This window comes from Barbatula barbatula, assembly GCF_947034865.1.
Source record: "Barbatula barbatula genome assembly, chromosome: 21".
Taxonomy (NCBI): Eukaryota; Metazoa; Chordata; class Actinopteri; order Cypriniformes; family Nemacheilidae; genus Barbatula; species Barbatula barbatula.
Window position 1 is genome coordinate 3,241,237 of NC_136784.1, and position 22,028 is coordinate 3,263,264.

The window sequence follows — 22,028 nt, forward strand, 5'->3', positions numbered from 1 at the left end:
TTCACTTTAAGTGATGCCATTGTAAACTAGTCGTGTTGGCAAATTTGACTTTTGTGTTTTGTTTCATTGAAAACAAAACTAAAAGAGCATTGAAGCTGTTTTGTGACGTCTGGGCGTCTGTAATAGTTGCCTAAAGACGTTAAGAAAACGTTATATAGGTCCTTGTATTGTATCTTGATTTATATGCACTGTATGGTTTATTTTTCCTAAATATAATGCATCTTGATCTCTTATAGGACCTGCATGATGTCGAATAAGCAGACAGGTGCACGCTTATATCTGTGACAGTGTCTTTTAATTCTCTTTTCAACCTTTCATCACGTTTACATCAGCATTAATGTCCTCTGTTAATCGATAAAAGCCAAACAATAGCTTAGTCTCACAATAAAATATTGAAAACAACCCCTGCAGTGATCTAATATCCCTTTGAGAAACTAAATAAATTTATTAAAGCATTTATGCAATATTTGAATGTAACAAAACATGGACAACAATACATTTATTTTTGTTTTTATACAGCTAATTATAACCCATATTTAGAATTTTGATAAGCAACTTTACTTTAAATATTGGATTTTTATTTATGTATATAAAGTCCCAGATTTAATCAGATTTGTATTGGGACAAATTGGAGGCCTAGTAACGTTAGTTGCATTAAAAATGTTTAGCCAAGATGTAAATACAATAAATACAATCTATTCTGGGAATTATTTACAGTTTCTTTTCAGTTTTAAAGCAGACTGTGAAGATTTTAGGAAGATTTCTGAAAAACAGGAGCTCCAGAGTGACGGTACAGAAAATACCACCTCCGTGTCCAGGTTTATTTCTCCTTCTAGGAAACACATAGAATAAAGACAGATTAGATTTTTTACGTTAGTCTAAAAGCTTCATTATGTATATTTGACATGTTTGACATTAGGGTTTATAGTATTGAAAACGATGTTATGTACCTTATCTTTTAAATCAGTGTCACTGGAGTCTAAATAAAAACAAATAAAATAGTTAAAAACTAAAACAGTTTATATTCCTGTGTACACATATTGTGACAAATACATTTCATGGAATCATGTGCAAAATATTCATATTCTAGTTGGAGGGGAGGCATTGAAGATGATGGATGTTTTTAAGATGAGGCAAGATATATTAATGTATGTTAATAAATGTACTACGTTTTATTTCAATTAAAATCCGCTGAACAAACTCACCAGCAGAGCTAAATGTCCAGTAAAGAACCTTTATGACTCCATAAAGCACAAGAGCAACAGCGACCATCGCCATGGAGTCTTCAATAGAGGGAGCACTAACACCTGATATCAACACGATAAAAAAACACAACATCCAGGACTGACTAGCATAAATACTCTTTAAATGCAATAATGCAAAAATGAAAAATGAAATAAATGTATATAATTTACAGAATTAAGTTACAAAATGTTATTATAATAAATATATAGTTAGATATATAGATTATGTATCTATAAACATATATTTAATATGCATTATTATTTCTAAGAAAAAGCATGAATACTCTTTTAATAACATTACAATATAACTTACCAATCAAATTAAGTGTTGCACTAGCTCTCCTCGTTTCTCCCTCATGTTTGGCTACACAGGTGACCTCACCACCACGACCGAGCTTCAGCTTCCCTGAGTCCAGCTCCAGGCGGGTGCTCTGACTGAATGTGCCATCAGAAGCCTGTCTGTGACCCGTCACACTCCCCTGACCCAGAGACTGTGACTTCCCATCGACCCCAGTGAACTCCCAGCCCAGCTCCAGAGTGTGAGGAGCAAAACCAGACGCCTCACACTGAGCCACCACCACCTGACCAGGTACAAGCAGAGGAAGAGGAGAAGGGTAGATGGAGAGAGATGGGGGCTCTAGAAAGACAAAGAAACAGAAAAACACAGTGGTTAAACTTTTATGTGTTTAAATTCCATATAATACATGTAGACTGCAGTGTAAATATTTTTGCAGACAACTTACCGACGATCTCCAGGTCCACAGCTACCTGTGCCAATAGGTGAGGAAGATAAACTGTGCAGATATAAGTACCAGAGTGTCTCACTTGAGCCTCCTGTAAAACCAGAGATGCATTTCCAGTGTCATAGAGAGCTGTGACGTCAATATCAGCTCCTGTCTCTGATGTCTCAGCAAACCGATCGTTCTTGCCATCATAGGCAATGACCAGACGTCCTTCACCCCGGAACTGATAACGCCACTCGATAGAGAAACCAGACCCATGCAGTGGAGATGATGGGTCAATCCAGAACCCACAGTCCAAAAGAACCTGCTCCCCGAGTCTAGAGCGGACCACTGGAGTTTTACTGGACACACTGAGAATCACTTTAAGAAGAAAACAGGAAATACAAGTGAGGGAAGAATTAAAAGGGATAAATCTGGCATAAATTCCTGTCTCCCTCTTTTCATGCAACTCTTGATCAAGATTTCTGTAGCCCATGAGATATCACAGTAGTTTTCTTCTAAGAACAGTCTAATGTCAGTCAAGTCTCTACTAAAACAAATCTACAAATGAACTTTACAATCATGTGATTTAATTCAGAAAACACATTTTCTATTTTTCTGCGAAAATCCCAGGAGCTAGGCTCTTTACCTTTTGGCTCTTTTGAAGCTGATGGCGCTCTCATAATATTGGACAAAGTCAGCTGCTCATCAAGTCCCTGTGCTGCCACTGAGAACCAATCACCTTGCAGGTATATGGGACTCTGGGCGGAGTCAGTCAAAGCAGCTGTCCATCTGACCATAGAGGCGTGAGGCATGAAGGGGTTTATCTCACATTTGGGTTTATTCACAGAACCTTTGGGTGGGTTCAGGGCTGAACTACAAAACGTGCCAGCTGGATCTAAAGAACGACAGTTCATGAATTAAATGAAAAGCATGTTTTGGACAAAATAGTGACAAATGTTACATGGTTTCTCATTGTAAGTCACTCTGAATAAAATATGAATAAACGTAGTATATAGATGTACTATGACCACTGTGAACATCCTCTTTGAGTTGAAAGCTGAATTCTTAAAATCCACAAATTAATGCAAATGTCAAAGGTACATTGATACTGACCAGTAACATAGTAAACTCTGGATGGGTTTATATCTGCTGGAGGATGAAGCTCAGATAATGTTTCTTCATTGTAAGCTTCAGTTGTGATGAACATTAAAGATTTCTCTTGATCCATTGGTGCCGTGAATCCCCCTCTGTGACCCGGCTTCTCCTGTACAAACCAACACTCCAGAACCGGACATCCAGAACCAGAAACTGCAAAGACAAATTACGAAAGTTGTTTTAACTAAATAAAAGTATTCATGAACATTTCTGTATTCGTTTCTGGACCATCTCTTGAATGCATGTTTAACGGCAACATTTTAATCGTAAAACCATAAACGAGACAGAACGCGACACAGTCAAACAATTCAAAATTGCTGTTATAAATGTATTGCGTTGTGTATTTTATTGCAGTGTGAGGCGTCTGGTTTAAATGCAACAAAACTTACCACCAGAAAACAATGTAAACGCGATGATAGACAACTTATAGATGGTCGAAAACTCGGACATTTTTCCTTTCTTGGTTGAAATCATGCCTCTTTACATGTTACCATGTTGTTCGGTGCATTAATCTCCACTGTTTTGGTTTCATTTTCAACGATAGTGCCGCTGACGCATGCGCAAACAGCTGCTCATTGTTTCCTACGATCATTGGCCCAAATAGGTCATATTCCTGCCATTTGAAAAAGTAACAACAGTACAGTAGTTACAAGCTGTTAACGTAACATCATAAAAAAAATCCTTACTGCCTATACATACACCAAAACCACAACACAACGGACTTTCCACTACGTGTATTTTAACCATGTATTAGTCTTCACTGTTGTCTGCACTAGGTGGCGCTCCGAGGCACCAGTCCTAATCCAGTTTGACACGTGGTTTCTCAGAATAGAATGCAAATATATCAACTCATTATATTTCTCGATAGGGTAACAGTGGATACTCAAACCAGTTGTATGTGTTATGTAATTGCATTTTTTTCAAATAATATTATGTTGATTTGAGAGAACTAAAGATAACTAATTGTTACTTTGTTTTCTGCAGTAAATGTTTATAAATAAAAGCAGTTGTCCACCTTTTGCCTTTTGTTTCTGTCTCAGAAAAATGATTATTGTTTAGAAAATGTATAGGACTATCTTCCAGTAAATCAGTTATCAACTTCCAATGTTAAAGAGTTATCAGTTATTGTTATCGTCAAATTTACATATCGGTGCATCCCTATACACAGTAATACCATTAGTGTAACTCATGCTACATGGCCACACACACGCGCACTTTTATCTTCTTATCAAACCATTATTATTTTAATTAAGTCTTTGGAATTAAAAGGACAGATAGTTGGAAAAAAGGTCATAGAGAACATTTTTAATTTAGGAAAGTGCACAAAATAAAACAGCTCATATTACAAACTTGGAACTCTTTTGATTAACTATGGGTTGGGAGAATAATTTACAATTATTGGCTGTTTAGAGCATGAAACATTAACAGTTATGTGTCATGCCAATATGTAATGTTAATATAATGTTTGATTTTAATATACTTTTGTTTAATTGTGTATAATAAATATATATGGTTGTGTCTCCACTTTGTGTCAAATGTAAAATTTGGGTCTTAACTCATTTGAGAACAACTGGCTTTAATGTGCAACAATTTAATTTAATTTATATATCCTATTTTGATTGCACTTTCGGTGATTAACCCAGTTCAAGAAAGCCCTCATGGTAACTTGTGACGTGTAACATCTCCAAAATATCTATTGGCTGAAATGAAGCCTATTTAGAGGATCGCTCAGCAGTTAGTTCACCAGAGCAGTGCGATTCAGCAGTTAGTTCACCAGAGCAGTGCGACGTCAGATAGTTTTGGTGCTTATAACGAATAAACAAGTTACTTCGGTAGTAGAACAATATTTTTATTCTGCTGTTTGTCAGCAAAAACGGTAACCATGCGGTGCGTAGCTTTGTTGATCCTTGGAGTTCATCTTGCATATGCTGGTAAGGAATTATTTCAGTTTATGATTTATGTTATGATAAATTGTTTTATTTACAGAAACAGCCTTTAATGAAGAGCTTGCAGCGAGTCAAGATTTCGTTATGCATTATTGACACTAATTTAATGGGAAAACGTTGGGTGGAGATGGGGGGGATCGGCTTCAGCAAAGGATTTGAATCGAACTTGGGTCGCAGTGAGCTTAGTTTACTGGCGCTATATGTCGGCGCACTAAGCACAGGGTTATGCGCGCTGACAAGGCATCTTTTTAAAATATTTTTATGACTAGACATAGCCTATCATAAATCTATAAATTAGGTTATCATTTTATCCTGACATTTTTAAATTTTTACTCAAAAAATAGTTGCCCAAAATAATAAATTACATGTATACTTCTTAACAGGATAGTCTGTATCAGCATGTAATAGGCCTACATCATATCATTAATTTACTCAATATAATATAATAGTGACTGTTATTGGTTTGAGTTTCGTAGAGCTATATCTAGTGAATGATGCAGTTTCATTTCTAAACTGAGTGAGCTTACACTGCCCAGTTACCGATGAAAGGCTCAAACACTACATTGTGGAGTTGTAGTAGGCCTACTATTACTGAAATTAAATTAACGCAATATAGGCTACATAAATATATTTCTAATGTTTTACAAAGTATTACAAATGAGGAAATAGACAAATTTAAGTAATATCAATCCATGACTTTAAAGAAGTATTTTGTTTGAATCTTTGGCTATCTGTATGGCCACAAGATGGCAATACAAGGTTATCAAATTGAACCTTGTTTTTTCAACTAAAATAACAAACAGTTGTTAATAATATATTTAATGATTTTAAATATATTTATAAATGAATATAATAATGATTTTATAATTTACTATTCTACAAACAAAATTTGTAACATCAAATATATTTTACATATACATTTGTCTTTGTATTAAGTGAGATCTTAAAGTGATGCATAATCAAATTCAGTCCCTGTTTGTAATCTGTTCACAGCCAGACATTCTCTGCAGTACTTTTACACTGGTGTGTCTGGAGACATTAACTTCCCAGAGTTCACTTCAGTTGGTCTGGTTGACAATGGGCAGTTTTATTACTTTGACAGCAACCAAATGAAAGCTGTGCCAAAAACAGAGTGGATCAGACAGAATGAAGGAGCAGATTACTGGAACAGAGAGACTCAGAACATGATTGGTACACATCAGAGTTTTAAGAACAACATCCAGGTTGTAAAAGAACGATTCAACCAGTCATCAGGTAAGTTGCTATTAAATGCACCTACACACATACGTATAACACGGTTTAAAGAGAATTTAGTCTTTTAGACATTTTAACTGATTTGGGCAAACATGCTAATGAATATTCAATAGTTTTTAGCTGACTTTCTTTTTGTTGTTTTGTTTGTTTGCATACATCAACATAATGTTATAACTCTTACACATTAATAAAAGGTCAAATTAACAACTTCAGATACTTCAAACATGTACTTGCTTTGAGGGATTTGTGGCATAAATCCAAGCACATACAGCAGATAAAATAAACAATTGTGAACAAAAGTTCACAAGATGGTAAAACAAGAAAATAACAATGACAAGAACAAAACACTTAAATTTGACAAGACTTCATCAGGATTGACAGAGAACACAACAATAACCGTACAGTAGATTCCAAACATCAGACAACAGACCAGCATAGACATCACACACATGAACACTAAATAGAGGAGAAAACAAGACGTTATGACAAAGGGCAGGTGAGGTGCATTAAACAATAATTGGGTTATTATTTTTACTGAAGGCACAAAATGTTTAGAACCCAAACCTCATAACACACAATGTAGTGCTGTCACGATCTGGTCCAAACAAACTATACAAACAACAACCAGGAAGACAACAGTGACAGCTGAGGACGTAAAAATAGAGAGACTTCACATATAAAAGCTGCAACTAAATACTGTATTATCATTAAAATCTATCAACAGCCTATTTATTAAATACAATGGTTGGCATGCTATTATGGCAGTGCGGTCATTTCAAAAGTTAGTCATGCACGATACAGTTCTTTATTATAAATCAGTGTGTTGTTTTAGTTCACCTATTTAGAACCAACGACAGATCACAAAGCGGTTCACACGGATGACATGCTTAAACTGAATTATTTATTTGACTCCATCAAAGTGTGAAGCTGTAGGATTTACCTGAAATGTTCAGATAACATTAATGTGAGCAATGATAAAATGTTTTATCAGGGAGAGAAACTTCTATCTCAGAGGTTTACAGTTATGATACGCAAGGATCTAAACATGAATAGTTTTCACTGTTGTGATTATTAAGAGACACTAATGTTACATTACTTTAACATCCAATACTGTCAGTGTTCAAAAGAAAGATTCCCAAAACCTTTAAACCTGTCGAAGGTGATTTATCATCAGAACAAGTTAACAACAAAACAAGAGTAGAATAAAAAAGACAGATTAATAAAGTGAGCACACACCTCCAGAATGATGGAGCTTTACGCCCGTGTGCATGAGAGCTGAGATTAAAGCATCTCATCGATCAACTGCATCCGTTGCCCACTTATACCCACCATCAAAGCACTGTTACACAAACACCAAAAGATCAGATAGGAAACAGAATTGACCTCAGAACCATCCTCACTGCGGGAGGCACATCCAACATATCCCTTCTGTCGATTGTATGCACTTATGTTGACATGGAAGCCGTCGAATGAGACCAAACATGTTAAAACATAAATCGTGTGCCGTGAGCAACCGTAACCAGAGGATGTTGGCCCATGTAGATGTGTATTAGTAGTGATCCCACAGGCTGGAGTATCATATTAGATCTCAATATACAGACAGTAGAGACTCTCACAGCAGATAATCTTCAGTACGGAGCTCAGACGAGACTTCATCTCACTTCTGTCTGAATAAATCTCAGCTCGACTGACTCTTCAGTGGGATTCATGAGGAGTTCACAGACTCTGAATCCTGGTTCTGTTTCCTTAAAGCTTCCACGAAGAGCTGCTTTCGAAAAGGCTTAGCAGTCGGTCATGATGTTTTTCTGTTTGGAGGCTCATGATTGACAGCTTCTGTTTAAGACCCGCCCTGAAGAAGCGCGTCGTTTAGTTTGTTGTCGCTCAGCTGATCGCCCGTTTTAAAGCCGTAGATTGCGTGCGCGCACACGTGTGTGTTCTTTATATTTGTGTTTACATGCATTCGTTCTTTCATTCCTCGTTGTGTTTAGTGACAAGTTTGGTTTAATATATTCATCTCGTCCGTAACTGTATTAGGTCTGGGAGTGAAGTTCAGTTGAGGGATGAACGGGTTCCCCTAGCGGACATTAAAGCTGTCATCTTGAGTTCGCTGTTATATTTCGTTGTGGTATATAATTCAATATTTATTGTATCATAAAGACATTTGCTGTCAGGATTTGTCGCATACTATGCTTTTGGTATCCGAGTATGTACAGCGATGCTGCGTTAGAAACGACGTCCTATTTAACATCTACGCGAATTGAATATTCGCCTCGTTTGATTTCATATATAGCGAGTATTTGATGTCAACTACAAGTTATTATTTCAAAGTGTTTATTTAGATACCACACACACGTGCCTTTATGTAAGCTGATAGATCGCGTACAGTAAATATGTGTATTAACATTTGCTTGAACACCACAGGCTTTGTGAGTTTCGGCAGCGCCCCCTGGTGACCATAAAGCAAAGCGACCCCGCCCAGTAAAACCATTACACTCACTGGTCGCCCTGTTTGCTGTTGTGTCACCAGCGAGGACATCACAATATAAATAACACAGCTCGTGACTATACTAAAGGCAGACTGGACACTATTTAGTCGTGTTTTAGATACAACCAGGATGATCGGATCTGGAGTTTATTAGTAAACATACTGCAGAGGTTTTAGAGGAAAACACCATTAAGACATTTAAACAAGAGCATCTTGAACTCGGAAACATGTCACCCGTGAAGAGATGTGAGCACTGGAGGAAATGAAGTCATATCTTACTTTAGTGTGAAGCAGCATTCCTGCAGCTGCATTTTAAACCTACATTTTTAAATAGAGGTCTGTAGTATACTAGTCAAAACACTATTGCAGAAGGCAAGTCTACATATAAAAAATGCATAAATAAATGACACGGCTTATTTTTCTTCGTATACCTTAGATTTGTGTATAGAAGTTGATGCGGTAGAGGCGAAACGGTGCTTGTTAATACGTCCTTAAAACTGCGATCAGAATCATATTTATCCGTCGGGTTAATTCTCACATGAGAATAATGAAGCAGGTGAGGTGCGAGCAGAGTAAAGCTGTGACGTTCGAGCTGCCGCGTGTTATGAATGGAATCGTTGAAGAAAAGTGTACAATACAAATGTTAACAAATGGCATAAACCAAACACAGACTCTTCAAAACCGAGAGTGTTTTCAAAGTGCGTGTCCTGATTTTAAAGATGACATGTCTTCCTGCGATCCTCACTATTATCAGCACAAACGCTCAGAATTAAACCGCATTCATCATCGTTCACTTTGCACAACACAGGATCAAGAAACACACGAAGTCACGCACAGACAGACACGGACATTTCTAACAGAGCTGTAGAAACACAAATGTATGACTGCAATGGATTCTTTTATTTAACATTTTTTTTCTCCAGACAGCGTGTAATCCACTCCATCTCGAGTGTTTGCTGATAAAAAGGTTCATATTTTAACTCATCCTTTGTGTTAGGAAAGATTTAGGAAGGTACGCCTCTCAGAAAACGTACAAATAAAAATCATTTTAGATATTAAATTACTATTTGGAGCGCTAGACGAGGGCTCAATGGACTTATTTTAGTAAAAACCTCCAATTCTATAATTCAATGGACATTTTCACTTCTCTTGCCGTCGCTCAAAATTAGACCGTGTGCTTTCAGGCACTCATTATGCTAGTTGGGATCACACATTATTTCGCAGACCCCCTAGCTGTGGATGGCGGATCCCCCATTGTGAACTTCTGCATTAAAGCATTTACACAGTATGAAGTATTTTTGGGTCTTTATGAACACAGCAGTGGTGTTAGCTGTCCACACGGAGATGAGAGGACTAGAGAGAATGAAGAGATACTTTATGCTTAGAGCAGATGACTTTAAACCCTGAGGTCATAGAGGACTACACAACGGTTCTTTGAAGCTTCAAGTGTGTCTCTTAAACATTTGATTCAACAATAATCAATAATTCAGTCTGAAGGCACTTGTGCGGTGAAGTTTTAGATAACATCGCTAAACATGATGACGAGAACATGTGACGCTCAAACCACCAGATTCAACTTCATGAGACAGAGGAAAGTTAAGCCTGTGATCTGAAAGCTTTGGTTTAAAACTAGTCTTAGACAAATAGAAATGTTAGAGCTAAACTGAAAACAGCTCGCACACATTTTCAAATACGTCAATGTCATTGTTTTGTCTCAATGGAATGTTTTCTGTAAGGCGTGTTTGTAAAAACTACTTAAATGTCCTGATTTAACTAATCCCAGGTGTTAGTTTAATCTAATCCCTGTCTGGGAAACTACCCCAAAACGTCTAAAAAAGCCTTTTATTTGAGGAAGAAAACATGTTTGAGACAACATTACAAAAGTGGACAGTGAGACACAACAGACAACTACACAACACAACACAGCGAGACAAAATACAGCAGTAGCTCTGGTCCAAAATCTAGTGAACGCCCTACTTAAACAGCATTTTAAGATAACATAGATATATTTCCGACGTGAAGGCTGTTTCCAAGTGTAGATAGCAGAATTATGCTGTCTTCTAAGGGCTTTCGGTTGGCCAAAGTCTGAGGCAACATCACGTGTGTCCTAAACAGAGAAGCGTGTGTCCCATACAGAAAACAGTCATGTATGTCCTATACAGAGAAGCATCACAAAAAATGATTTTAGCTGGGTTTTCATAGGAAGGGTAACATATCTAAATTTACATTTCAGAATGAGCAGATGTGAAATATATATTCAGGTGTCATGTCTGATATGTGTTTACTACTGTTATGACGATGAATATAACCTGCATACTTTAATAATAGCGTAAAATTCTCAACTTCAAATACATAAACATTTACATGCGTAGGGTCAGGGATTTGAGGCAGGATGAACACGAGTGCGGACAGTGGATTAAAAAACATTTTTCATTATAAAAAGAAAGTCCAATGCAAACAGAACTGGAAACAAAACCCTCAAATGGTTCAAACTGAAAAATATTAATGACAAGAAAAAAGCACAAAACTAAAAAATACTTCAGCAGGATTGAACAGCATTTAAAAACTATTGCAGTTGTCAAGACTACATATAAGAAAAGCATAAATAAATTAAATAAATAAATTTATTTTTAAAACGCTTGGATCTTTGTATAGAAATCGATGCGGTTGAGAGCGAACAGTAACATGCTTGTTAATAACATATGAAAACTGTGATCAGAATCATATCGAACATTTAAGTAGCCTAAGTCAAGTTTATTCACACATGAGAATAATGAAGCAGTTGAGGTGCGGACAGAGTAAAGCTGTGAAGTCTTTATGATTCAAACCGTAGAAGATAAGTGTCGAATAGAGTTGTGAACAAACAGCGTAAACCAAACACAAATTCATCAAACATCCAGACTATTTTCTAAGTTTGTGTCCTTTCAAAGACTCAGATGAAATGTCTTTACTGATCCTCATGAATGTGATCAGTCCAAAAGCAGTGGTGTAAATTATTAGAGTAAATGTAATTAGTTTTTTGCACTTACGTATCTTTTTGGCTACTTTGTAGTTGTACTGAGTATTAAAGATATTAGCAACTTTTACTTGACTAAATGTTTGAACAGTGTTCTCTTTACTCCACTACATTTGTAATGACAAAACATTTAGCATGGCATCGATCTTTTTTTGCACAAATAGACTTTTGATACAGAAGAATTATTATACTGAAGGTACTAAATCTTATGGATTTTGCCGTAACTTACTAAAACTTGTCAACATGGCTACTTTATGTGAATACGAGTGCTGTATCAGGTAGTTGACATTTGCTGGCGGTTTATATGTGAAATGAGGACATGACTGCAGCTGGCGATGAGGCCTAAACCAGCTGTCCAGTGCAAAAAGGCATTGACTTATTAAGTTTACTTAAAATAATTGTTTTATCCGTTATATTGAAGAGACCCTGCTGAAGGACTTTGGTTTACTTATGAGCACTTGAGCTTAAATGAGAGTCGGGTGTTTGTAATAGACGTATGGTGTCGACCATGATTTGTTACAATTTTGAGGTTTTCAGTCTTATTACGATTTGAGAAAATAAATGCGATTGTTCTCCTCACGAATCAACTGTTTCTTGTTTTTCACTGACATGTCTCTTAAGTGTTGAGGAGTATAGTGCTGCTTTGAGTCTATATTCAGTATGAGTAAAAAACTAAAGTGCTGTTCAAATCAGATACTCGAAGATTTTACTCAAGTTGTTTTGGAAATTGTAACTGTACTTTTCCTTAAGTATGGTTTTCAGGTGTCCTTACAGCTTTGCCCAAAAGACCTGTAATTTAATAGACATTCATCATCATCACAGACTCAAGAAACACACTGATGAAATCACACATAGACTGACACTGGCATTTTTAACAGTTGTGTAGAAACACAGATGCGTGTCTGCAGAGGATTATTTTATTCACATCCAGTCTCCAGACACCACGTACTGTATCTATAGATAATCTGAACACAGAAACACACACAGAGAAACAGAAACTGTGAGCGGTCTGCAGACAACATCCTCACAGAGACTAAAGAGGTCAAACCAGAACACCTGAACAAACACGCATCATAGAACAGCCTTAATAACACAACTTACACCGTGTGTTTCTATTTAAGTATTTTCACAGTATGAAGCGCCTTTGATGTGAGCTGTCGACAGAGAGATGATAGGACTAGAGAGTGAAGATATGTTTCATACGTGCAGAGCACATGACATTGATCTCACATATCTGATTCAACAATTATGAACATTTAGCCTGAAAGCACTCGAGCTGATCTAACATCCCCTCGTACAGTTACGTTTTAAAGAACAACAATATTTCTATACATAACCCTGATAATATATGAAGCTCAAACCACCAGATTCAACTACATAAGAGTAATGTTTGTGAGTAAAAGTGTGTAAAAATGTGATCTGAACACTTCAAAAGTCTTTTAGGTCTTTTATTTGAAGAAAAAAGTTAAGACACAACACTACAAAACTCAACAGGGAGACGCAACAGAACAGCGAGACTCTGTTCCAAACCCAGTGAGCTCCCTACATAAACAGTGTTTTAAGGCAACATAGACACGCTCCAGACATGAAGAATGTTTCAATAGATAGACAGCATAACCATGCTGCATTCTAAGTGATCTGGACAAAATCTGAGGTAGCATCACATGTCCGTACAGAAAAGCATCAAGTGTTCACTTCAGTTCAATTAATTTATCATAAAATATGATCATTTCAACCCTGTTAATTTTCCTTTATTCTGATATACACAACAGCTATGCTGTCTGCATCATGACAGGGCAACAGAACCCATCGTTTCTTTCACAAATGTATTTTGTGCTACTGTTTTCTGTTACAATGTTTTGTGATGTTTTCAAATGTTTAAGCTTTATTTTTGTAAAATGTCTTGTAAAATCAGATTCATCAAAATGTTATCAGATCACACTGATAAGTGATAATTGGTACATACACATTCAAATGTTTTTATCTTCAGGTGTGCACACATTCCAGCAAATGTACGGCTGTGAGTGGAATGATGAGACTGCAGAAACAAATGCGTTTAAAGCGTATGGATATGATGGAGAGGACTTTCTTTCTCTGGATTTCAAGGAGATGAGGTTTATTTCTCCAGTGCAGCAGGGCGTCCCCACCGTACAGAAGTGGAACGATAACAAAGGTTTTATTGAGGGTAGAAGGCAATACTTGGGTACTTTATGCATTGAGTGGCTGAAGAAGTATGTGCAGTTTGCAGGGAACAGCCTAAAGAAAACAGGTACAATCCTTTATATCCAGCATTAGATCTGTAGATGTTTCCTTAGACTTTTTCTTTATTATAATCACGAAATTAAACTTAAAATATTCTGTAACATTAATATATCTATATTTGTTATCTTGATATTTTCATGTAATTTGCCATGCAGTGGTTAAACGTGTTTGATAAAGAGATATTTACATATGTAGCATTACAAACAGTGGATTATTGTTTGAGTAAATGATTCATGTAATGTCTCACTGTCAGCTGTTCTCTTCAGTCTCTCCTCAGGTGTCTCTGTTGCAGAAGGATTCCTCTTCTCCAGTCTCGTGTCATGCAACAGGTTTCTACCCCAGTGGTGTAAAAATCAGCTGGCTGAAAAATGGACAAGACCATTATGAGGATGTTGATATTGGTGAACTCGTTCCTAATGAAGATGGAACCTTTCAGAAAACCAGCACTCTCAAAACACGTCCTGATGAGTGGAAGCAGAACCAGTACAGCTGTGTGGTGGAACACCAGGGCAAAACCATCAACACAATTCTGACAGAGAAGGATGTTAAATCTAATAATGGTAATCGTGATTATAAAGTATGAGTGGATCATAAAGCTAAAAATATTCTGCTTCACTTGCTGCCTTCATAGAAACTGCTGTGTCTGTCACAGCCACATTAACTTACATTCAGTTCATTAGCGCTTTTGTAATATTGCTGAAATATTAAATCATGTAGTAATAATACTAATAATAATTGTACCATTGATGATGATAATTTTTTATGTTTGGGAAATATTGTTATTAGTTGCTTTATTACAAGATATAACTGAAATAACAGCTTTAACTTTGCCAAACTGCCATTGGGTAAGAATTTGTTGGGCCCAAAAATCCAAATGCAAATCGAGTAATCGTTTGTAATTTCTTTACCTAACAGGAGGATTTCCCATTGGCATCATTGTCGGTGTTGTTGCTGGTTTAGCCTTGCTGGTTGTCATTGCAGTTATTGGGTATATTGTGTATCAGAAGAAGGGGAAGCCAGGGCCAGGTGAGAACTGCTTTAATAATTGATGTCTAAAAACATATCTCCATGTTTAACTTTTTATTAAAAAAACGTGTCTAGTCTAATGTCACAGTTCACTATCAGATGTGTAGAGAGAAATTAATTAATGATGCTAAATATGACTAATTGTTTCAATCATTTATTTATTTATTTTGTAATATAATATTGTGCCTTATAATTGGGCCCTTATAGATAACAACATAAGTTAATATTTTATACATTTCCTGAATGACTGAACGTTAATCTGTATTTCTGATTTCTGTATTTCAGGCTTTGTTCAAGCCAACAGTAAGTGCTTAATATTATGTATTTGAAGTTAATAGACATTAATGAAGTTGTCTGAACTGTATCTGAATTAAGGGACACCTAAATATGATATAAAAAGGATTTATAAAAAAGATATTTCAGTTATGCTGTCTTTTAAATGAGTTTATGCCAATATTTCACTTAAAAATGGTGTTAGAATTGGTGCCAGCTGTAATATAGTTTTTGTTAACTTTTATTTTATAGCCTCTGATGGTGGTTCTAATAACTCAAGTCAGGGAGCACAGGCCTAAAAATGTAAGTGTGTAATTGATACTCAATGAAAAATGTCATATTAAACAACTGCACAAAATAAAATCTTTTTTTTTTCAATTTTAGGAGACACAAGATGACTGTGAGGGAATTAAACCTTCCTCATCACTTCATGACGATCATCTTGCAGTCACGTTTCAACATCTGTCACTCAACTAAATACACATACACATAAACATACACAAACATCCTGTCATAACAGTTCTCTTTTATATTTCTACTCAGAAAAAAGGTACAAATCTAACAAATGTCCCAACCTGAGTTCAGATTGAACAAGTCTGCAAATAAAAAAATCTAAATCATTAAAGACATCAATATGACCTCAATTGATCCAATTCCAGATTATTATATCTAAACAATTTCTAAATTAATTGTACATTAATGATTTTATTCAATCCTGTCTTATTTCTCCTAAACAAAGGATAATAATACTAGGTTAAAAATATAAAACACAACGACAACCCAGAGCTATGGAAGAGCAACCTCTGATAACATTTGACTAGGGCAACATGTAGAAAAATAGCCTTTGTTTCTTTTCGTTATTATTATTAAGATGTGGTAATTGTCATTGTCTAAAAACTCATATATTGCATTCATTACAAAATAATACAATTCATTTTATTGTTCTTTTAATGTTCCTGTGGTATAGAGATGTCTTGAATAGATAGAAATAACAGAATTGGTGGTGGATGACAGAAGAAAATTGTCTGCTTTTATATATCATGTAGTATCCTTTTAAAGTTAAAGTTGCATTATTGAAATTGGGTAATTAATAATCTCACTCTTTGTAAATGTATATAATGATTTATGGTGTTCATCTGTTTGTTTAATTCTTTCGTTTTTACTTTAGAGATGAGGTTAAGAATAAACAATGAAAGGAATATAATGGTAATTAATGCTTATGAAATTCTAGTTGTACATTACTTTGAAACAGTAAAAATTCATTTTTTGGGTTATTCATAATAAATTAAACATTATGTAATGTTAAGTTTATCCTTTCTCCAAGATTGACTTCCATTTTTCCTTTAAATAAACTGTCACACAAAATGTAAGTGGTGCATGTCAGTTTTTGTAAATATCAGTTCAAACCTTTGTCTTTGCCAAATGTAGCAGAACTAATACAAAAGTCTTGACCCCAATAACAAATATATGACAAGAGTGTGACATCAACTTTTACTTGATTTATAGGTTAAACATATGTACGATGAGATACATCAGTGTCATTACAGCTCTTTTCATTAAGCATAGTTTGTATTTAGTCATCATGGATATTCTTTAAATGTTTCTAATTCCTTATTCCAGAACCTAGGCTTATGCGCAAAAGAAAACTACAAAATCTGTAATCTTCGCCTGTCACTCAAACAACAGCAGGTTTTCACACAGGATACCGTCTGCTTAACACCTTAAAACAAAATAAGTGTACTCTTTAGGGGTAAATAAGGTACACAGACTTTCTGCTTAACAGTAAAGGCTACATATCCGCTCATTGGTCTATGATGCTTTGGGAGTGAGAGATCCAGTATTTACATTCCGGATGAGCCCCACTGTCTGACAAAAACACATTATCTGTTCCTATAGTTCAATTGTTTAACACATTGTGGAGGCAATGCAAAGAAGTGTTTTTTATTCCAGAAAACACATATACTGATAAAAGACATGTAAATAATAAATGCACTTTAAACTTCAGCTTGGAATTATAAGGTTCTATCTACATTCTAAGCAGTTTTGGGAAAATAAGCTTAAAAGTTTTTGGATTCCATTTAACTTTGTAGGTAAAACCTTTTTATTTTCTTAAAAAGGCCCAAAACCTGAAGAAAAAAATCACATAAGAACTTATTTAGAATATGAATATGTGAATCATTAAATTTTGACAAAAATGTCAGACAACCTTATAATTCCAAGGTGGCGAAATGGTATATACTGTACAGAAATTAGGTATACTCCTAAAAAAACTGATAAATAATTTCCAAGATAAAATTTCTAAAGAAGCTATCTGTTTCCCAAAAGGCACTTTTGTAGTGGAAAAAGGTTTTTGACTATAGATGGTTTCATCAGACGCACACACTTGACCCGAAGCTATAGCTTCCTGTCTGTGTTTGCTTATCAGTCTAGCTAGTGGCTATAAAAAACAATTTACGTTATATTTATCTATATTAATAAACATTTATATTAATATTCTGTTGTATATTTATCAAATTAAATAATCAATTTGTTTAATTTGATTGTAAAGGCTATTAGTGTATTAAATTAAAAAAAATTTGAATGGGTCGTGTATTCTGCGATAACAACTATTTTTATATTGGACATATTGCATAATTTAAGTTTTTTAAGAACATATGTGGCCTACATGTGGCATATAATGGATGCTAAATTAGTTTGCAAGCATTTTCCAAAATAGATAGTAATTACAAATTACTACCAAATATTCAAAACAGATCTAAATGACAAATAGTGTTGTTCAAATCTAAATTTGTCTTCCAGAATATAAATATACATTATACACTGTTCTAAAAGAAATAATTTATATTATCAAAAGCTGCCCGGCAGAAAATGCAAAGCTAAGCAGGTTATGCGGAAATATAGGCAGATAAGTAAGGCTAAGGCCTGTGTAGCGAAATGTTGTGAAAATATAAAACATGCACACAAAACATATCAGATTTACGACATTTTTTTTATTCTTTAGGGACAATAATGAAACCATCAACTTTCAGAGTTTGAAAAGCAGATTTAGAACATTCCTTTCATATAACGGTGGATTAACTCTGACACATCTTCTTTACACACTTTGGTCCAGCCATCTTCCTGCATGTGGTAAACTAAAAGAAAAAAATAAGAATAACAGATTGTTTTAATGAACAAAATTATTAAGCCATTTGGGGTACACAATGCACCAAATTATATTTTATGTTTCTTTGCATCAAAATTTTAATTCAAATTACAAAAAAATTAAATACTCTTTTATGTAATGCATTCAATGTACTTACGGTTGACCACACCACCAGAATAAGCATCTCTGTGTGTGGCATGAGCAATACCACGTCTGCCCAATTCATACGCCTCCTCCACAGTCATATCCTCACGATATCCACTGTCCACCACACCATACGCATAACTGCTACCACAACCAGTGGAAAACATCTGCCCAGAGAGACGGGTACCATTGTCATCCACATAGTACAGACCCGGACCCTAATGTAAGAAAAAACAGTTTGCAAATTAATATAAATGCTAATAGTATGTCAAGCCTGATTACATAAAATAGATCTAATAATTATAATTTTATGACTAAGCTGTAATTATATAAATACTGTACAGTCAAACTGAAATGTATTCAGGCACCTTCCAAATTTCTCACATTATCAAAGTTTATTGGGTAAAGTTTACAAAACGGTAATAAAATATGACAAGAACTCAGTTAAACTGTGTCAGAATAAAGTAATCTTGATACTGTCAGATAACTTTGATCGACTGTCTCACAAATGTACCTATCCTTACTTACATAATTTTAATGCTTCAATCACTAGTAAAAAATATATCTGATGTCTGAATAGATGCAAAATACAAAGACACAAACACAGATCTTAGAATTTGAACTGAAGTGGATGCAATTATCACACTTAGATAAATATCTATCCCCCACATAAACCTATTGACATGGTTCGGGAGATATGAGTTTTAGTCAAAACCGCTTTTAGATTATAAATGATAATCTTAAATCTAAAAATTTTTTATTTTGTCTTGTTATGCAAGCACGGTCGAGCTTGTGCAGAGGCTGCAGCTTTTGCCAGAGGGGAACTGGAATCCCCTGGTTAGGCCTGGTTTCCATAGGTTTTTTTTCCTCTAATGGATTTTTGGGTTCCTTGCCACCGTTTGCATTCTGTTTTGCACTGTTTGCCTGGCCGGGTGTGCTGATAGAATGTTAAAGTTGTATTTAATTAACACTGCATATAGGAATTTATATTCTGTTTGATATTTGACCTGTGTTTCCCTCTCCTTATCTTAGGTGTGTGGCTTTAGGTGATGGCCCCTGTGTGTGTGTGAGTGTATGTTTTTGTGTGTAGTGTGTGTGCAGTGTTTTAAGTGTGGGTATGGCTGAATCTGTGTGTCTGTCTTCTGTTTTCACATTTTTAGTTTTGACTTGCATAACCTTATATGTTTGGGCTTATAGTCAATATGTTTTCTTGTACAACTGCTTTGTAACAATGAAAATTGTACAATAAAGTTGACTTGACACTGTATTCTTGAGGACTAAAATTTTGGTCTTTATACTTATAGCTAAACATGTAAACACGTCACCTGTTTATCCCAGCCACAGATCATACTGCCCATAGAGAGCCCCATCCCTCTGTATCCCAGCATCATGTTGGACAGGAGTTTAGAGGCTGCGGACACAGAGATCCTCTGCTTGTTGCGTAGTTTATAAAGTCTGTTTGTAAAACACAAATACTAAGAGATTAACAAATTATTAACAGATAATGCCGGACAAAACAGTAAAATGGTAAGAAACATTTCTTAATCTGCACCTACATTTCCTAATAAAATCCCTTAGTAATTCGGAAGGAAATTTTACAGTGGATAATTTTGTGTACAAGTATTACTTAAACTATGAACAGTACGTTTTTTAAAGTTCTTCTGAAAACATTTCCTGACACAGCTGAAAGCATGAGATGGTAACATCATACTGTAAGCACATGCACATCCCCTACAGAAGCATGTTGAGACAGACCTGCACTCTTTAGCCAGCAGTCTCTCCCAGTACTGACAGTCTGCAGCGCTGCCTGACATGGTGCCCAGCAGGTAAGGGTTGATCTCAATCACTTTATTCGCCTCCTTTGATGCTGCAACACATTAGAAAGAAAAATGAGGATATACCAGGTTGAGCAATACATTTTGACGTGGTGTTCACAACTCAACTCCTGTATTCTTAAAGCTGTTATAAGGTCAGCTGCACTGATACTTACCTATGTATTTGCCAGCTGATGCTCTGGAGTCAACAGCCACAATGACTCCATGGCGGAACTTGAATGCAAGGGTTGTGGTGCCATGATTCAGATCTATACAAACACCATCCTCACTGCTGCATGACTTCAGAAACTTAGAAGGCTGATGGATACACAAAACATTAATAACAGTTTTATGTAAGCCTGCATTACTGCATGTTTCAATAAGCATCAATTAGCATTTGCTATATAAGAACATGTATGATGGTATGCATATTTCAGCTATAGGCCTATGTATAGTTCACATAATGTAGCCAATTGATAGGAACCTGCTATAATATTTTGATTCATGACTCAGGATCGTCAAACAATAGAAATGTACTTATGCCAAGAACACAATGCAATGTAATTACAGACTATGGTTAGGTCTTCAGGATTAACTAGAAACTTAATGATAACGATAAAAGTGACTTACATCTACTCCGACTGGTACAGCGAACTCCTGACATTTTGTCCCAAAACTGTAATGATTCAGCCGGTCGAGAAGATGCGTCTGTTTAAAGCCAAACTGCGGCGACGAGTGATGTTTATATCCACTGACGTCCAAAAGAGCCATTCTTTATAACAAACAACTACAATTCGTGTAAATAATTAAAAACTTTTAGTCAAAATGACCCCAATGTTGCTATTTTACATGAAGGAAACGCGATCCGTGTGCGGAAGAAACTCAATCGAAACCGAAAGATTAAGAGAAGCTGTTTAACATAGTTTCGACTTCGTATAGGCCTACTTTTAAAGAAAACATTCATTTTAAAACAATTAATAACTTTTAACAACAAATATTTATTATTAATTATATTATCTGATGTAGTGTTGTGTAAGATTATTTTAATTTAGAAAACATTCTGCGTTCTAGTGTTTGACCAATCGTGTCTCAGCATCATCAGTATGTGGGCAGATTTAGCAGATGCAGGTTAAGACCAGGTGTGAAATCCCCATGAAACCTAATCGTACGACACACCCTAATGCTGCTATAGCATACAAAAGCTTCTTTAACTGCAAAACAAGTTGTACAAATAACAAAAGGGACTTATTTGACTGACCTCACGAGCTCTGAAGAACATCCACTGACAATTTTTTCCTTTTCTGATTCAAGAATTATTAATGGGACAGATAGGAAAAGCCAATAAATGTATAACACAATGCAATATTCATTATTTGCTGCACCTTTTTAAGGCTTGTTTCTAAAACCTTTTATATTAAATCGAATTGATATTACAGCGTGTTTATACCATACCTATAGAGTTACCTACGATGTTTAGAAGTGTCTGTGTTACATTTTTGTCATGTTCTGATCTTGAATAAGGTGTTCAAATAAATATTT

The 22,028-nt window shown here is 35.5% G+C and overlaps 3 protein-coding genes across 3 annotated transcripts; 1 reads left to right on the top strand and 2 right to left on the bottom strand.

Moving 5' to 3' along the window:
- Positions 1-216: 216 nt before the first annotated feature.
- On the bottom strand, positions 217-3,939 carry tapbp.1 (TAP binding protein (tapasin), tandem duplicate 1). Its single transcript, XM_079484907.1, has 9 exons — positions 3,824-3,939; positions 3,514-3,737; positions 3,083-3,277; positions 2,616-2,864; positions 1,988-2,347; positions 1,558-1,881; positions 1,206-1,307; positions 951-979; positions 217-832 (listed from the first exon to the last, which is right to left on the bottom strand). Exons 2-9 carry the CDS (start codon positions 3,596-3,598, stop codon positions 821-823), a joined length of 1,356 nt encoding a protein of 451 aa, XP_079341033.1. The 5' UTR covers positions 3,599-3,737; positions 3,824-3,939; the 3' UTR covers positions 217-820.
- Positions 3,940-4,819: 880 nt separating this feature from the next.
- On the top strand, positions 4,820-16,756 carry LOC306910376 (BOLA class I histocompatibility antigen, alpha chain BL3-6). Its single transcript, XM_079484910.1, has 8 exons — positions 4,820-5,055; positions 6,064-6,324; positions 13,816-14,094; positions 14,354-14,647; positions 15,003-15,113; positions 15,399-15,416; positions 15,639-15,689; positions 15,771-16,756. The coding sequence occupies exons 1-7, from the start codon at positions 5,007-5,009 to the stop codon at positions 15,683-15,685; spliced, it is 1,059 nt and encodes a 352-aa protein (XP_079341036.1). The 5' UTR covers positions 4,820-5,006; the 3' UTR covers positions 15,686-15,689; positions 15,771-16,756.
- Positions 16,757-18,362: 1,606 nt separating this feature from the next.
- psmb8a (proteasome 20S subunit beta 8A) lies at positions 18,363-21,594 on the bottom strand. Its single transcript, XM_079484531.1, has 6 exons — positions 21,120-21,594; positions 20,666-20,807; positions 20,431-20,542; positions 20,001-20,130; positions 18,689-18,893; positions 18,363-18,520 (listed from the first exon to the last, which is right to left on the bottom strand). Exons 1-6 carry the CDS (start codon positions 21,258-21,260, stop codon positions 18,432-18,434), a joined length of 819 nt encoding a protein of 272 aa, XP_079340657.1. The 5' UTR covers positions 21,261-21,594; the 3' UTR covers positions 18,363-18,431.
- Between the last annotated feature and the right edge of the window lie 434 nt (positions 21,595-22,028).

Excerpts from the sequence above, each read along its gene's own strand:
- tapbp.1 (XM_079484907.1), bottom strand. The coding sequence starts at position 3,598 with ATGATTTCAACCAAGAAAGGAAAAATGTCCGAGTTTTCGACCATCTAT. Across the intron at positions 3,278-3,513 it reads GTTTACATTGTTTTCTGGTG|TTTCTGGTTCTGGATGTCCG; the intron begins GTAAGTTTTGTT and ends TTGTCTTTGCAG. Across the intron at positions 1,308-1,557 it reads TGCAACACTTAATTTGATTG|GTGTTAGTGCTCCCTCTATT; the intron begins GTAAGTTATATT and ends TGTTGATATCAG.
- LOC306910376 (XM_079484910.1), top strand. The coding sequence starts at position 5,007 with ATGCGGTGCGTAGCTTTGTTGATCCTTGGAGTTCATCTTGCATATGCT. Across the intron at positions 5,056-6,063 it reads AGTTCATCTTGCATATGCTG|CCAGACATTCTCTGCAGTAC; the intron begins GTAAGGAATTAT and ends ATCTGTTCACAG. Across the intron at positions 14,648-15,002 it reads GGATGTTAAATCTAATAATG|GAGGATTTCCCATTGGCATC; the intron begins GTAATCGTGATT and ends TTTACCTAACAG.
- psmb8a (XM_079484531.1), bottom strand. The coding sequence starts at position 21,260 with ATGGCTCTTTTGGACGTCAGTGGATATAAACATCACTCGTCGCCGCAG. Across the intron at positions 18,894-20,000 it reads TCTGTGGCTGGGATAAACAG|GGTCCGGGTCTGTACTATGT; the intron begins GTGACGTGTTTA and ends TTCTTACATTAG. Across the intron at positions 18,521-18,688 it reads TTCTGGTGGTGTGGTCAACC|TTTACCACATGCAGGAAGAT; the intron begins GTAAGTACATTG and ends TTTTTCTTTTAG.